The 17,471-nt window shown below is 46.8% G+C and overlaps 1 protein-coding gene across 2 annotated transcripts in view; it reads left to right on the forward strand.

The window, feature by feature from the left end:
- LOC121644720 (cadherin-7-like) overlaps nucleotides 1-14,673 on the forward strand; it is a 40,085-nt gene extending 25,412 nt beyond the window's left edge. Inside the window, exons 7-11 of one of the 2 annotated variants that reach the window (XM_041992875.1) lie at nucleotides 3,543-3,679; nucleotides 3,751-3,872; nucleotides 8,245-8,362; nucleotides 8,444-8,689; nucleotides 13,462-14,673. In XM_041992875.1, coding sequence (XP_041848809.1) covers nucleotides 3,543-3,679; nucleotides 3,751-3,872; nucleotides 8,245-8,362; nucleotides 8,444-8,689; nucleotides 13,462-13,928 — 1,090 coding nt within the window. In that variant the 3' untranslated portion in view covers nucleotides 13,929-14,673. Of the gene's footprint in view, nucleotides 1-3,542; nucleotides 3,680-3,750; nucleotides 3,873-8,244; nucleotides 8,690-13,461 lie in introns of both variants that reach the window. The other variant, XM_041992874.1, reaches the window with a different exon arrangement.
- The last annotated feature ends 2,798 nt before the right edge of the window (nucleotides 14,674-17,471 follow it).

Below are 17,471 nucleotides of genomic sequence, written 5' to 3' on the forward strand. Positions count from 1 at the left end.
TTTATTGTAATCTTATTTTCTTTAGTCTTTATATGTCAGTGCCGAACCTGACAGGGAGATAGAGGAAGACAGAGAGAAAAAAAGGGAGAAAAGGAGAGGATTAAAATGTGGAAATAACAGTTGTCTATGCTGCCCAGAACATATCACAAAAAAAAACATCAGTATAAACTACCACAGTACTACATGATACCAAAAGAAAAATAGGATGATGATGATATAAAAAATTACAATAGTCATCAAACGTACCTGCAGACAAACGTACCAACACACAAACATCAGCTACATCTAGTGAGAAGCGGATGGAGAGACGAGCACGTTTGTGAGCATGCACGTGTTAACATGCATGTGTGGCCATGCAACAAGGAGGAAATGTGTACCTGCAAGGGGGCCGCGATCACGCCGCACCCCGAAGCATCAGTGGGGGACGGGGGGAGCCCGAGGCCCCAAAGGCCAAGCAGGTCCACAGAGCACCAAGCCCGGGACAGCCAAAGCAGACAGAGCAGCAGCCCACCCGGACCAGAGCAGAGGGGCCCCCAGACCGGAACCCCCGGCGCGACGGGGCAGGGGCACCGGGCAGCCCAGGGCGATGGCGAGCAGGCCCAGCGGGAGCCGGGCGCTGCGGTGAGGGCCACACGGAGGGCAGGCGCCCCACAGGCCCAAGGGCCACCCATTCCCCCCAGCAGAGCCCCACCCAGGAACCCGACGAGGCCCGACCGCCCCAGGCAAAACCACCGTGGGCCACGCCAACCCAACACCAAGACTAGGCACCCCAGGGACAAGAACATGTCCGCAGGTCCTCCCCCCCCCCCCACCAAAAAAAACCCTCTTTTTTTTTTTTTTTTTTTTTCCCTTTTTTTTTTTTTTTTTTTTTAACCCTGTCCTGTCCAGCATCCTAACATACAGAACGGTGGTCTGTGTGCCATATTTTGCTTGACAGATTTGCTCTACCAAGGGAGACATGTTATATACATGGCTGCCCTTGATATTTTTATTATTTTTATTGTAATCTTATTTTGTTTATTCTTATATGTCAGTCCCGAACCTGACAGGGAGATAGAGGAAGAGAGAGAGAGAGAGAGAAAAAAAAAAAAAAAAGGGAGAAAAGGGAGAAAAGGACAGGATTAAAATGTGGAAATAACAGTTGTCTATGCTGCCCAGAACATATCACAAAAAAAAAAACAAAAAAAACAACAACATATGGCAGACGCCAGGCGCTGCGTCGCTGCAGCGAGGGTCAAACAGACAGTCAGACAGACAGACAGACAGACAGACAGACATATAGTCAGACAGACAGACAGACAGACAGACATATAGTCAGACAGACACTAAGACAGACATATAGTCAGACAGACAGACAAACAGCCATATCGTCAGATACTCAGACAGACAGACAGACATATAGTCAGATAGACAGAAAGTAAGACAGACATATAGTCAGATAGACAGATTGTAAGACAAACATATAGTCAGACAGACAGACATATAGTCAGAGAAACAGACAGTAAGACAGACATATAGTCAGACAGCGAGACATATAGTCAGATAGACAGACACTAAGACAGACATATAGTCAGACAGACAGACAAACAGCCATATTGTCAGACAGACAGACAGACATATAGTCAGGGCACCCAGGGACAAGAACATGTCCGCAGGTCCCACCCAACCCCCCACCCCCCCACCCCACCCCCACCCCCCCACCCCCCCGCCGCCGCCCCCACCAGGGGCAGCCCAGGGAGTCTAGGGCCTGGTGGGCCCCACACCCACACAGCCACATACATTCTCCCTGGGGTCTCACCAGCCCCCGATGCGGCACCGAGGGCAGCCCCCAGGGCAGATGGCGCCCAGCAGCTCCCCACACAGGACTCCAGGCAGGCACCGAACCCCCACCCCGCGCAGCCCCGAGCGCATCCCGGGACACGAGGGCGTAGGAAGACCCCGGCCCCCCTGCCCCCCAGCCTGAGTTGTGTGTGCATGAGTATGGGCTATTTATAATGCAATTAAAAACTGGAAGGAGCCATGAGATGGTGATGGGTCCCACTGCTGCCAGGCAGCAGGACCCCCTCAGGACTCCCTCAGTGTGTGTGAGTGTGTGTTATGTGTGTAGTGCAGTACTGTTAAATGTGGTAGTGTCTAATATGTAAATAAAATCGGGGGGAGAGAGGTCACAAAGGGAGGGGATGGAGGAAGGGCCACCTCGGTGGCTCCTTTCCGCCCACCCACAGCCCATGTGCCCACCCCCCCGAGGCCCTAAATGTATATTGATGTCTAGGTTGTGATTAAAATCTAGTGGGGCGGGCAGTCACAGGGGTCCACCGGGGGATCCCGCAATGGGGACCCCCCAGCCAAACCCACCGCCTCCACCCGCCCCACAGTGCCCTATGTGTAGTGTGTATGATGTGGCGGGGGAGGAGAGGGGCCCGGGGAGGGGCACAACTGGGAGAGAGATCCCCGTCCCAGGCAGCCAACTCCTCAGCTGGCCGCTGTAGGCGCCCCCGCCTCCCCAAGACCACCCGAGGGAAGAGGGGCAAAGGCCCGGCCCGGCCCAGCCAAGAGCCCAACGCATGAGCGCCCAGGTTGCACACACGTATCCTGGTCGGGTCCAAGGCACAGCGCCCCCATCCACCCCGAAGGAGCCCCCGGCGGGAGGGGAGAGAGCGAGAAGGAGAGCAGACTCCACCCCCATGAGCCCTAATCCCCCCCACTGCCCACCAGGACCCCCGCCGCCCCCCTTCCTCCTACCCCTCCCTTAGACCCAACAGACACATTGTAATCCCAAGGGTACCTGCCCGGCATCGGATCAGCCCGACCCCGATGGCACGCCCAGGGCGACCAAGCCCCCCCGAGGCCCAGGAAGGGCCCACCGAGCCGGAGGGAGGCAGCACCCCCCCCCCTCCCCGCCCGGCCCCCACCACAGTAACCCGGCCGCCCCGGACCCCCGGTCGCCCTCCGGCCCGCCCCCAGTGAGCACCAGCCCCCATGCCCCTAAGGCCCCGGATCCAGTCAGACACACCGTCCCCTACCTAATGGCCCTCCCGACCACCGACCCAGAGAAACGGCCAGGGCCGATGGACCCCCAAGGCCCCCCAGCCAGCCCCACCCCCGACCCCCACAGAACGACTACCCCAGACCCCCCTTATATGTCTGTCTTACTGTCTGTCTATCTGACTATATATCTGTCTGTTTGTCTGTCTAGCTATATGTCTGTCTTACTGTCTGTCTATCTGACTATATGTCTGTCTGACTGTCTGTTTGACTATATGGCTGTCTGACTGTCTGTCTGACTATATGTCTGTCTTACTGTCTGTCTGACTGTCTGACCATCCATTAAATTTCAAACATTTACATGAAGATGTCTCTATGGCTGACCACCTGTCTTTCCTACCATCTGTCTTTCTGACCACCTGTCTTTCCTACAGTCTGTCTATCTGACCACCTGTCTCTCCTACCGTCTGTCTATCTGACCACCTGTCTCTCCTACCGTCTGTCTATATGACCATGTTTTTGTTTGACCGTCTTACTGACCATCTGTGTTTATTCAGGTACTCTATAGACAGGAATTCGGATGTTGAATGCTACTTTGACATTGACATCATCTCAGGAATCATCCGGACCACCAAACATCTTGACCGGGAGACTCGTACTTTGCACAACATCACTGTTGCCGCCACTGAGAGCTGTAGGTCACATAAAACCATGTGCTGGGTTTGGTTTAGCTGTGCGAACCTGACAAGTGTGCCTGTATTTCAGTGGACTGGACTCAAGTGGGCCAAGCTGTGGTTCTGATATCCGTAACAGATGTAAATGACAACTCTCCAAGCTTTGCCATCAACTACCAAACCTTCGTTTGTGAGAACTCCCAACCTGAACAGGTAAAACTCAGCTGTTTGTTAGATTTTCTGTGAAACTCTACACTACAACTGTTAAGGTCCTGAAGATTCAAAGATTCAAGATTATAAATTATTTTATTGTCACATGGCTATGGCTATATGTACATGACAATCAGGAGAATTCAAATAAGGCAAAGCAGGTTAATTGGCTAGTTGCTAGCAGACTACCAGGCTGGCAGGTTAATAGGCTAGTAACTTGTAGGCTAGCAGGCTAACAGGCTAGCAGGTCAGTGCGCTAATGGCTAGCAGGCTAACTTACTATAATACATTTTTTATTTAAAAGCGCCTTTCAAAACACTCAAGGACACTGTACAAAGGAACATTAAAATAATTTAAAAACCACTATGTACAAAACAAACATTAAAACAGTTAAAAACAATAAGTACAAAACTAAACGGAATGGAGGACAACAGAAAGATGGAGAATGACTAGATGGCATAGGACTGTCTGAACAAATGTGTTTTGAGTTGTGATTTGAAGAGAGGAAGAGAGTCTATGGTACAGATGTCAGGGGGAAGAGAGTTCCAGAGATGGGGAGCAGAGCGGCTGAATGCTCGGCTCCCCATAGTGACGAGACGGGGGGGACAAGAAGCTGGAGAGAAGAGGAGGAGCGAAGTGAACGGATCGGAGTGGCAATGTGCAGGAGATCGAATATATATGGAGGGGCCAGACTGTGGAGTGCTTTGAATATAATGAGGAGAATTTTAAAGTTAATTCTTTGTTTTACGGGGAGCCAGTGAAGTTGTTGTAAGATGGGGGTGATGTGGTGAGTAGTAGGGGTCCGTGTAATGATGCGTGCTGCAGAGTTTTGGAGGAGCTGCAGTTTCTGGAGGGATTTATTGGGGAGACCAAAGAGAAGTGAGTTGCAATAGTCAATCCGGGAAGTAACAAGACTGTGGACGAGGATGGCAGTGGTGTGGGGGGTGAGAGAGGGACGGAGACGAGAAATGTTTCTCAAGTGAAAATATGCAGACCGGGTGATACTGTTAATGTGGGAGTGAAAAGAGAGTGTGCTGTCGAGGACGACACCCAGACTCTTTACCTGAGGGGAGGGAAGGACAGTTGAATTGTTTATGGAAATTGGATAACTGTTAGATTTGGAGAGAGTGGGGGGCGTGCCTACCAAGAGGACTTCTGTTTTAGAACTGTTAAGTTTGAGGAAGTTGGATGAAAACCAAGAATGAATTTCTGTAAACAGGGGATGAGGGAGGTTGGTGGAAGTGAAGAGGATGGTTTGGTAGAGAGGTAGAGCTGGGTGTCGTCCGCGTAACAATGGAAATTAATATTGTGTCTGCGAAGGATGTAACCAAGCAGAAGAATGTAGATAATGAAAAGGAGGGGCCCCAGGACTGAGCCCTAGGGCACACCAGCAGAGACAGGGAAAGAGTTTGATTCATGGGATTTTAGTCGAATGAATTGTGTGCGGCCAGAAAGGTAAGAAGTGAACCAGGCGAGGGGGGTGTGAGTGATGCCGATGGATGATAGTCTGTCAAGGAGAATGCTGTGAGAGATGGTGTCGAATGCTGCTATGAGGTTAAGAAGGATGAGAATGAATAGTAAACCTGAATCTGAAGCTATGAGAAGGTCGTTGGAGATTTTGAGGAGTGCTGTTTTAGTACTGTGAAGGGGACGCAAACCAGATTGAAATTGCTCATAAATATTGTTGGTGATAAGATGGGTATGAAGTTGAGAAGCTACAGACTTTTCAAGGATTTTGGAAATGAAGATTAAATTGGAAATCGGACGAAGGTTATTGAAATTAATGGGGTCCAAGCCAGGTTTTTTGAAGATGGGTGTAACTGTAGCGGTTTTAAGTATAAGAGGGACGGTTCCAGAGGTTAGGGAGGAGTGAATGATGTTGGTGATGAGGGGAGCAAATGGGGAGAGGCAGGTTTTAACAAGAGCTGTAGGGATTGGATCGAGCTGACAGGTAGAGGGTTTGGATTTGAGTTTAGATTCAGTGATGGCTTGGACGGAGGGGAGAATAAAACTGGAGAATGTGGTTATGGGGGATGAGTAGGGGGAGCGGTGAAGTCCACTCCAGAGACTGCAGCTCCCCACGAGGTCAGATGTTGGTGAATGTCGAAGATTTTGGAGACAAAGAAAGACATGAGTGAGTTACAGAAGTCAGTGGATTGCATGTGGTGGGGAAGAGAGTCAGGCGGCTTTGTAATATTGGTGAGGAGAGAGAAGAGAGTTCTGGAGTTGTGTTGATTGGACTGAATGACACCAGAGTAGTAAGCAGATTTTGCTAAGGAGAGACTGTCCTTGTATAGCATTACATGATTATTGTTCATTTCTTTGTGTATAGTGAGTCCAGTTTTGTTATAGAGTCGTTCCAGTTGTCGTCCTTGGGATTTGAGCTGACGGAGGGCAGGAGTGAACCAGGGAGCTGAGAGGGTGAAAGAGACGGATCTGGTTTTCAGTGGAGCATGAGTATTCAGAAGAGTATGGAGATTGTTGTTGTAGTGGGAAACCAGGTCATCAGGTGAGCTGTTGGCATGTGGACTGGGAAAATTGATAATATCAGAAGAAAAAGTCTCAATGTTGATGTCCTTAACACTACAAAATGAGATGGTCCGGGGGAGAATGATTCTGGACAGAAGGAGGTTGACATTGAAAGTAATGAGTCTATGGTCAGTGTACGGGAGCGTATGAGGTTTACAGCCGAAGGGAGTGATACCAGAGCAGCAGACTAAATCCAGGATATGACCTTTACAGCGAGTTGGGAAATTAATGTGTTGTTGCAGACCAAAACTTTCTAGACAAGATGATAAGTTTTTGGAGAGAGCATTACTGTTATTGTCCATATGAATATTAAAGTCATCAAGAATAATTGTGTTTGATGTCAGAGATGAGAAAAGTGTAAGGAGATTGGAGAAGTCATCTAAAAAGTCCTTATTATGTTTTGGAGGACGGTAGATGGTAGCAACAATTGTAGGAGAGGGTCCAGGCAGCAGTGAGGCAGAATACTCAAACGAGGAGAACACAGGAGCAGCAGGGACAGGCACGACTTCCCAACTCTCCCGGTGTAACATCGCGAGACCTCCGCCCCTGCCACAAGCGCGAGGCAGGCAGGTGTAAACAAACCACGGCGGAGCTGACTCGTTAAGCGATGCAAAGTCATTTGGCTGCTGCCAAGTTTCAGTCAGGCACAAGAAGTCTAACTTTCGATCCACAAGAACATCTTGGATCAAATGTCCTTTGCTGTTGAGAGAGCGGATGTTAAGGAGGCCGAAGCTGACGGTTGTGGAATTGTTCTTGGCCGCAGGGTTATCAGACCTCGGCGGGCTGGCCAGGGCACTGTGATTAACACCGCAGCCAGCATTACAGGGATGACGGCGAGTAGTGGACCAAGTTGATTTTATGGAGTAAGAGTCATGGTACTGGAGCTTACCGCCCGATCCGCGGTGAATGTATCTCCAACGGGGCTGAAAGGCAATGTCCGGGTGGATGTCAAGACCAGTTGGTGGCTGTAAAGTGAAGGTGTGGTTTTAAAAGTTCAGCAGCAGAATACTGGAGGAGTGCTCCTGCTTGCAGGTGAACAAGAGACACGAGGAGCCAGCCGACAGTAAACCAGCGAATGGTCTGTAGAATAAAAATCACTTCTTGTGAAGAGAGAAGCTTGCCCAGGTAGGAATCTGTCGGAAAATAATTTTAAATTTTACCGGTGAGCAGCGGCGACAGACACACCAGCGTTCACTTAACCGGAAGACTAGCAGGTTAACAGGCTGGTGGCTAGCGAGCTAGAACTTTAACACTCTGGTGGTTAGCAGGTTAACTGGGTTTTAGGTTAACAGACTAGTGGTTAGCAGACTAAGTGGCTAGTTGCTAGTTGGCTAAAAGCTTGGTGCCTCTCACTTGTAATTCTTGTCTACTTCTGGTTTTTACAAGTTGAGGGTTTAAGTGGCACGATGAATATTATTCTATTAGAACTCACAGGACCAAACACAAAAGACTCCTCTTCCCTGACTAATGGCGGTGATGACTTCCACCGAGACATAACCAAAGCGTTCAGGTTCACAATGGATGATGTGAAAAGACCACTGACTGTAACTACTCAGAAATTTTCCATAGAATTGGCTACTGGCCAACAGCTAAGCTACCAAGACTGTTTAGAAAGTTTCCAATCTATGTCATCTGGGTATGCGCCTTGTGCACAAGGTTTCAGATCTAATTCTAAAAAAGTTTTTTAAAAATCATTCTTGACTTAATTTTAACTATGTTTAATTCCCTGCTGCTGTTAAACACTTTGTAACATTGTAATTGAATTGTATTGTGATTGAAATGTTATATATAAATAAACTTTAATGTTATCTGCAGTCCAGCTAACCTCTATTGTCTCTGATCTCAGATCATTGAGACGCTGAGCGCTGTGGATCCAGATGAACCAGAGAATGGACATCACTTCCTGTTCTCTACAACAGCGGACGTGGCCTGGAACCACAGCTTCACTCTGAGAGATAACAACAGTAAACAACAGAGCTCTCTCTGGATAACATTAAAAAACAGCCTGATTTGGATCCTCATGAGACCTTTCTGTCTGTCCTCAGACAACACAGCATCCATCCTGACTGGTCAAAGTGGTTTCCTGCAGCAGGATCAGCCTGTCTATTTCCTGCCCGTGGTGATCTCAGATGGTGGCAGTCCATCTCTCAGCAGCACCAACACGCTTACAATCACAGTTTGTGAATGTGACATCCATGGAAACCACCACCGCTGCAGGCAGGCGGTATCACTGTTTCCCAGCGGTCTCGGCACTACAGCTGCTGTTCTCTCCTGTCTCCTATCTCTTCTGGGTAAGGATTCAAATTCACACATGAAGTTCAAGAACAGAATTTAGGTTGTCGACAAAGAAGGTCAAGAAGAACACCTTATTTCAGTTCCTAAAGTTTAATGTGCTCATCAAGTGTTGAGCTCCAGAACCTCCAACTCGATCAGACTGGGTCATTATTTACTGAACAGAAACTAAAACTCAGAGCCAAATAAAACTGGTTCCTCTCCATGATCAGCAGGAAGTTGCAGCAATGTACCGTGGTTACTGTTTATTGTTATTTCTATTGTTGTTCACTTTATCAGAACATACAAAGGAACTGAGATGATGTTCTCTCTCACCATAGAAATGACACAAGAACATGGAAAAGTCAGTAAAAGACACACATGAAGTAAGACAATGATAAATAAAGGGTGGGGGCAGATGGAGAGGTAGTGAATAGTAAATGAGGGATCCTTGACAATCCAATGGCTTTGTGAGTGAGGCAGGTATGTCTGCGAGGGAGGGTCGGGGGACACCAGTGAGCTTGCTGGCTGCCTTCGTTGCGTTGCAGGGTCTTTTTACAGGAGGCGATGCAGCTTCCATACCAAATCCTAATTAAAGCAGTGATGAATGTCTCAATGGTGCCCCGGTAGAAGGAGAGCGTGATTGGCGGGGTAGCTTGTGCTTTTCTAAGGTTGCGGACAAAGTAGAGGTATCTCTGGGCTTTCTTGTCCAGGTGAGGTCCTCGGAGATGTGAATCCCCAAGAACTTTGTGCTGCTCTCTCTCTCAGCAGCACCGCTGATGGACAGTGGGGGATGCTGTAAGGACCTTCTCCTAAAGTCAGTCACCATTTCCTTGGTTTTCCCCACTTTCAGGAAGAGGTTGTTGTCATTACACCTCTGCACCAGGTGGCTCACCTTGTTCCATCTATTAACACAATTAGTACATAACCTGGCTTGACTCTGCTGTGAGGAAACAATATCTTGGAGATCCGTCTACACCAGGAGCCAACATGACCGCAGAGGCTGCCACCATGGGAACTGCCCAGGTCTGGGCAGGCCGGGGTCCACACCACAGCCATTTGGCTGCAGTGCAGGGCCCTTAGCCACCCAGACTACAGCCATCCCCATGGCAACAATCCGGCAGACCAAGCAGGCAATGGTCCCAGCGTGGAGGCTCCCCATGAGGACTAGACTGGAGTTAAACATATTAAACATAGAAAATGAAAAAAACTCTAAAACCCACAAGTATGAAAGTTTAAGTGAAGGAGCTCAAAAAACAGCGTGCCTTAGTAAAACAAAGTCATAAACAACAGAACTGAGAAAATTACAAAAAGGGTGATTTTTAAAAAAATAAGTACATGAAGAAGTAAAATAAAATACAAATAATAAAAAATAAAATGAAGTAGCCTAAACACAGTGAGATAATTCAGTTAAAAGCTAAATTAACATTACCTGGTGTGATGTGTTCCCTCTGGTTCTCATCAGGACTCTGCTGCTGAGTTCTGGAGTAGCTGCAGGTTAGAGATAGACACGAGAGCAGGGCGTACAGTAATCTATTCTACTAGAAATAAAAGCAGCAGCACCTTGCTGCTGGCAGAGAGAGAAAAGGGTGACTCTGGTGATGTTTTTAAAAAGATAAAATCCAGTTTTTGTTATATTTCTGATGTGTGGAATAAAATCCAGCTCAGAGTCAAAAAGACACCCAGATTTCTCCCACACTGGGAAGGCTTAAAATGTTGTAATTCTGGTAAAATGATCTCTTTCTTGTCTTCAGGATCGATAATTAAAAGTTGAGATTTGTCCTGGCTGAGCTGTAAGAAGTTCTCTGCCATCCATGACTTTATATGTAAAATCCAGTTTAAAAGGATGTTAACTGGCTCCAGGTCATCAGGAGATGCAGCGATGTAAAGCTGCGTATCATCAGCATAGCTGTGGAATCAATGGCGTGTCTCATGATGACATCCCCAAGAGGCAACATGGAAAGATTAAAAAGAAGTGGGCCTAGAACTGGTCCTTGGGGAACCCCACATTTGACTTCATGAATTTCTGAGGAGCAGGTATCCATATTTACAAAAAATTAATCTGTGAGATTTAAGAACAGTTCCTGAGAGACCCACCAGACTTCTGAGTCTAATAAAACCTGGTGATCTGCTGTGTCAAAGGCAGCACTAAGATCCAGTAGAACCAGGACAGAAAGTTTCTGTAAGTCTAAGTTAAATCTAAGGTCATTAACCATCTTTAAAGCTCTGTCTTGGTACTGGGGTTTGTCCTAAAACCAGACTGATATGTTTTTAAAATCTTGTGTTCATGCAAAAACTCATGCAGTTAAATAAAAACAAGTTTTTCTGTCATTTTACTTCAAACAGTGAGGTGGATCCAGGTCGGTAGTTATCTAGAATATCTGGGTCTAAGGCTAGGTTCACACTGCAGGGCATAATGCTCAATTCGGATTCTTTTGTGAAATCCGATTTTTTTGAGAGTCCGTTCATTAAATTAAATGCAACTTGTATGTGATCTCCTGTATGAACCTTATGCGCACCAAGAGCTTCCCGCATGTGTAGAATACACGACGACGTGACATTGAGCGTGTGACGTCTTCGTGTTTGCGGAAGTAAACATGGACGGTAACAGCAGAGCTTATGTTGCAATTTTTAATTATTTTCCAACCGTAGCCTGCACATTTTTGATGACATCATTTTAAGGAGGAGATTGCAAAAGAGGAGAGCCAGATTTTTGGCCATGGCATTTTGTGGAGCAGTGGCAGCAACATCTATACACAGAAACATGTGGGTAAGATGTCGCAGTCAGGAGTGGTGGGAGAGTTATGTGAGCGCCTTTACAGATAAGAGTTTATAAACAATGTCGTGTATGACTTGTAGGTCGGATTAATGCAACCTGACCATTCAGACTGAAGTTGCATGGCAAAAAATCAGATACGAATCGGATTTAGGACCACATATCCAAGTGGCCTGGGTCGCATTTGAAAAAATCGAATCTGTGTCGTTCAGACTGTCATGAAAAGATCAGATACAGGTCGCATAGCGGCCAAAAAATCAGATTTGGATCACTTCAGCCTGCAGTGTGAACCTAGTCTCAATGACTCTTCTTCAGAAGGGGCCTCACCACCGCCGTTTTACAGGCAGATGGGAAGACGCCCGTCTGAAGGGAGCAGTTCACCACCTCTAAAAGCTCACGCTCAGAGAAACCATGAAATGTTTAAAAGTGGGAACAGGGTCTAAAAGGCAATTTGTGGGTTTAGTTGGGAGAAAACTGGACCAGCATCTTCACATCAACCACGACAAACTCTCCAGTGTTTCCTCGGGTAAAAGCGGAGCTTCAGGTCTGTTAAAATCAACATGTTAAGACAAAAGCCTGGATCTGATAGCATTGGTCTTACTTCTGAATTGGTCTGCAAAGTCCTCCATGCAGCGTCAGATGCAGGCCTGGAGGACTTGTTCAAATCTGTGTTTCTGTTGTTGTAAAAAGGAATTTTGGGGTGTTTTTGTCATTTGTGATGAGGTTTGAGAAGTGGAGGTTCTGGCCTGTTTTACGGAGTTATTGTAGGTTTTGAGTTGTCCCTTAAAAATTTCTAAATGAATGAAGAATTCTGATTTTCTCCATTTCCTCTCTGCTCTGCTACAGTTTCTGTTGTTTCTCCATGATGGTGTGAGTTTGGATCTCATAGTTTTGGTTTTCAGTGGAGCTGCAGCATTGATGGCTGACTTCAGTTTGCTGTTAAATTATTTACTATAAAATCAGACGATGCAGGTAAAATCTGACCAGGACTTTGGTCTAAATATCAATAAAACCTGCAGCTACTTCAGGAGTAAAATATTGTTTCCACCAGTGGACAGGCCATAGGTTAGGACCAGGTCCAGGGACACACCAGCGGACAGGCCATAGGTTAGGACCAGGTCCAGGGACACACCAGCGGACAGGCCATAGGTTAGGACCAGGTCCAGGGATACACCAGCGGACAGGCCATAGGTTAGGACCAGGTTCAGGGACACACCTGTGGACAGGTCATAGGTTAGGACCAGGTCCAGGGATACACCAGCAGACAGGCCATAGGTCAGGACCAGGTCCAGGGTGGGTCCTCTGTTGTGAGCAGTTTGTGTTATATGATGATTAAAATCCATACTGTTGTAAAGGTTTAAAGCCCCATTTGCAGAGGGCTCAGAGTTATCGACATGTAAATTAAAATCCCCAGTTGTTCAAATTGACATCATGCATTGAACTCCTAGCCTACTCACTGCATATAATAGAGTGACTCTAAAATTAGTAGATTTCAGATTAACGAAAAAGTGAAAAAAAATCTGTGTGCTTTTTCCTAAATATTCTATTTCTTATATAGAAGATTATTTAAAGATCTATTGTTGTAAAAAGGAATTTCGGATTATTTTTACTATGAACCTGCTGGGTTAGCAAAAAAAAAAAAAAAAAAAAAACGCTGCTGGGCCTAATGGTGCCCATGCAGCAGCTTATGGGTGGAGCAGGACCTAATGGGCAACAAAAACTACAGGTGGATGGATGGGTGGATGGATGGATGGATGGATGGATGGATGACTGTGATTTCTAGTGTCTCCACAGTAAAAAACAGACTGATCTGTGATGTTATCCATGTGAAGCTGGAGTTACTGGGGGACCCTGGTGGTCCTGCTTTGGACATCACATTGCATTCACATCATCTTTTGTCTCCTTCAGCATTTAATGTAGAAATTCTGCTCAGCTCCTTTTAAACACAGCTGTTGTCGTAACTGTTGCCCAGTCTCTTCATGTGTTGTGATGGTCACTGTTATTCTGTCTCTCTAGGTGTTGTCATGGTAACTGTTATCTTCAGATGCAGGCGGAGGGAGTTACTGACGATGGATAATGAGCGAGACATCCAGGAAAATGTTGTTCGTTACGACGTTGAGGGAGGAGGAGAGAAAGACACCAAGGCCTTTGACATGTTTACTCTGAGACATCTGAACCAGATTAATCCGGTTCAGGCCACCGAGCAACCGGAGTCTATAACTTATGAAAACAAGCTCTTCCAGGAGTTCATCAGGGACCGGCTCCTGGAAGCAGACCTGGACCTGACAGCACTTCCCTTGGACTCTCTGCAGAACTACGCCTTCGAGGGCAGCGGGCTGTTGACGGTGTCGCTCAGCTCTCTGGACTCGGTAGACTCAACAGAATCTGAGCAGAACTACGACTTTCTGGGGGGGTGGGGCTCAAAGTTCAGCAAGATCGCTGACCTTTATGGACATCATGAAGGGGGTAGTCGGGTCTCATAATCCTCCCACCAAAGGTGTGTGGGTGGCAGGACTGTTTCATAGAACTATCTACACTGGATCTCAGATCAGCTCTCACACTTAGAGATTGTCTAATCAGAAACTGTCACTCTGCTGATTGTGAAGAAATCCGACCAATCACAGAACACCGTGACCCTGCTCCAGTTCTGTTTGCTGACTCAGTTATGATCCAGATCAGTCTTCTGACGTCTGGTGCTCTGGCTTCCATGCCGGTCACTGATGGAGGTCAGAGCACCGCTCAGGGGATCCAACCACCTGAATAGATTCAAACCTGGAGTGAAGGAGATAAAACAGCACAGCAGAGGTCAAAGAAACTATCTCCCACGGCAACAGGCAGACAACAATTCAATTCAATCCTGCTTTATTTGTAATGTGCCAGTTCACAACAACATTATTTCAGGGCTTTACAGACAAATCAGTTAGAGCCAATTCATGAGCAATAACAGCCAAGTGAAGGAAAACCAGCAGATTGCTTCGAATCTTGACTTCAATCTAATCCTCCACCCTGAGCTACAAGAGGCCACAGTGGAAAGGAAAACCTCCGGCAGGACCAGAACCAGGGAGGAGAGTCAGCTTCTGGACCAGTTGGGATGGAGAGACCAGGAAAGAGAGACCAGCAGTTTTTATCCAGGAAGACCTGCTGAGAGGAGAAAAACATTAATGATGCCAATACTGTTTCTACGTGGAGGATGGGGAGCATAGAGATGAAGAAGAAGAGCCCAGTGCATCATGGGATGTCCCTGAGCAGTCTCAGCCTATGGCAGCATAACTAAGCGATGGCTAGACCCCCCCCCCCCCCCCCCCCCCCCCAGCTATCAGATCCATCAGAAAGGAAGGTTTTAAATCTGATCTTAAAGATGGAGAGGGTGTCTGCCTCCTGAACCAGAACTGGGAGCTGGTTCCATAAGAGAGGGAACTGATAGCCGAAGGCTCCGCCTCCCACTGGACTCTTAAAGACTCGGGAACCACAGGTAGACCTGCAGTCTGATGACCAGTCCAAGTGGTCTGATGGGAATCTATGAGATCTCTGATCTCTGATGGCGCCTGGTCACGGAGAGCTTTATATGTAGGAGAAGAATTCAAATTCTATCCTGGATTTACCAGGCAGCCGATGAAGGGAAGCTAAAACTGGAGAACTACGAACTTTCTGCCAGTTCTCATCAGAACCCTCGCTGCAGCATTCTGGATCAGCTGGAGACTTTTCAGGACATATCTGGGACAGGACAATAATAAGGAACTGGAGTAGTCCAGTCTGGAAGTAACGAAAGCACGGACTAGTTTTTCCTCATCACTGTGAGACAGGATGTCCCTGATTCCAGCAATATTATGTAGGTGGAAGAAGGCGGTTCTAGAAACCTGCTTTATATGCGAGCTAAGGGACAGATCCTGGTCCTGAATAACTCCAAGATTCCTCCCTGTAGTGCTGGAAGCCAAATTAATGCCATCCAGACTAATTACATAGCTGGACTGTTTGTCCTGAGTTCAGTCCAAAGACAACAACTTCAGTCTGTCTGAGTTTAGGAGGAGAAACTCCAGAGTCATCCTGGTCTTTATGTCTTTAAGACATCTCTGTAACGTAACACACTAATTGCTTTCACCAGGCTTCATGGAGAAGAAATCTGAGTATCATCTGCATAGAAATGAGAGCTTATGCCATGCTGTCTAATGATAGCACCAGGGAAGCATGTATAAGGTGAGACGTATTGGTCCAAGTACAGAACCCTGAGGAACTCCATGACTTACTCTGGTGTGTGAGGAAGACTCATCGTTGACATTAACAAACTGAAATCTATCAGATAAATGTGACATAAACCGGCCTGATCCGGTTCCTTTAATCTCAATAACATGTTCCAGCCTCTGTAGCAGAATGTTGTGATGAATGGTGTCGAATGCAGCGCTGAGGTCTAACACCATGAGTCCAGACCAGAGTCCTTTATCTGAGACCATGAGGAGATCACTGGTAACCTCCACCAGGTCTGTCTCTGGGCTATGATGAGATCTAAGTCCTGACTGAAACTCTTCAAACAGATTATTTCAGCTCAAATGGGCACATTGTTGAGTTGAAGCTATTTTCATCCCAGCTGAGATTTGAAGGACTACGAGGCTGAACAGACAGGAGCTGCCGTTCTTGGTGCGTTCATGTTATTATCAGATCTCTGAATTCTGAGAATGACAAAGTCATCTTTTTTTTCTGAACAGCAAACTTGTAAGACCCTGAGATTCCAGATCTAAGGATGGCTGTGTAGTCCATGGTTGTCTTTTTTAAAACTCTCTTTATTTTCTGTCTGTTAAGTTTCTAGCATAAACAGCAGCAAGTTTTTGGTATCGATAATTACATTGTTACTAGCTGATGATGAGGAGAATGCTGTAACGCGAGACTCAGCAAGACTTGGCAGGATCAACATGGCGCGCTACTGAAAACAAACAAACGTCCTAAGCTAACAGAGAAAAATTAAAATATTAATAATATATATTTATATACAAAAAGAAAACAAGAGGTTGATATTCCAAACCCCACCAACCCGGTCACTATGGATCACAGTGAAGAAGATCTCACCAGCCCGACGGATTTCATAGAAGAAAGCTTCCAGTGGATCGTGATGGGGAAGTCCAACCAACGACGACGAGCTCCAAAAGGGTTCACCCGGCAAATCCCCTGAAGCAACCAGCCCAGTTTCTCCAACCGGCAGCGATACGACGGATATCTTAATCTCCATCGACGGGAAGCTATCCAGTCTCGATGCCCGACTCTCCCTGCTGGAAGTTCTTCATCGTGAGTTTCAGTCTTTAAAAGAAAGTTTGGGATAAAGCCAAAAGCAGGTGGAAGCTCTTGTTACAGAGAACAACACCCTCAGAGACTCAGTGGAAAGCCTTACCGAAGGAGTAAGCCGACTATCAGTGGAAAATAAAAAAATGAAAGAGTTAGTCCTAGATCTACAGGCTCGTAGCATGAGAGATAACCTAGTTATTTCAGGGATCCCAGAGCAGGTGGAGGAAGATACAGAGGCAGCTGTTAAAGCATTTATCAGAACCAACCTGAAACTTCCAGAGGAAAAGGTAAAAGCCATCTCCTTTAATCGAGTTCACCACGTAGGGGAAAAAAACCGGAGGGCAGACCCAGGCCGATAGTAGCTAAATTCGTTCTCCACAAAGAAAAAGAAGAGGTGAAGCGTTGCAGCAGACAGCTTCGTGGGACTGACCTTAGCATGAGCGGTCAGTTTCCCAGAGAAATCCTGGAGCGTCGCAGCGTCTTGTTCCCCATCAGGAGAAAATTCCTGGACGGAGGAGCCCATGCTGCCATCTCGGTGGACAAGCTTTACGTTAATGGACAGCTACATCGTGACCATAACACCACTCCCTGCTCTACTGACCTCACATATGTATCCACACTCTGCACTTTTACAGGTGATATAAATGCTAATCAGACTCACTGGGCTTAAGTCACAGAGTTTAATGTTTGTTCACATTAGACAATAATACTGCCAGTCTCTAATGTTCACAAAATGGACTTATTTTTTATGGGTT

Source organism: Melanotaenia boesemani, chromosome 8 (assembly GCF_017639745.1).
Source record: "Melanotaenia boesemani isolate fMelBoe1 chromosome 8, fMelBoe1.pri, whole genome shotgun sequence".
Classification (NCBI taxonomy): Eukaryota; Metazoa; Chordata; class Actinopteri; order Atheriniformes; family Melanotaeniidae; genus Melanotaenia; species Melanotaenia boesemani.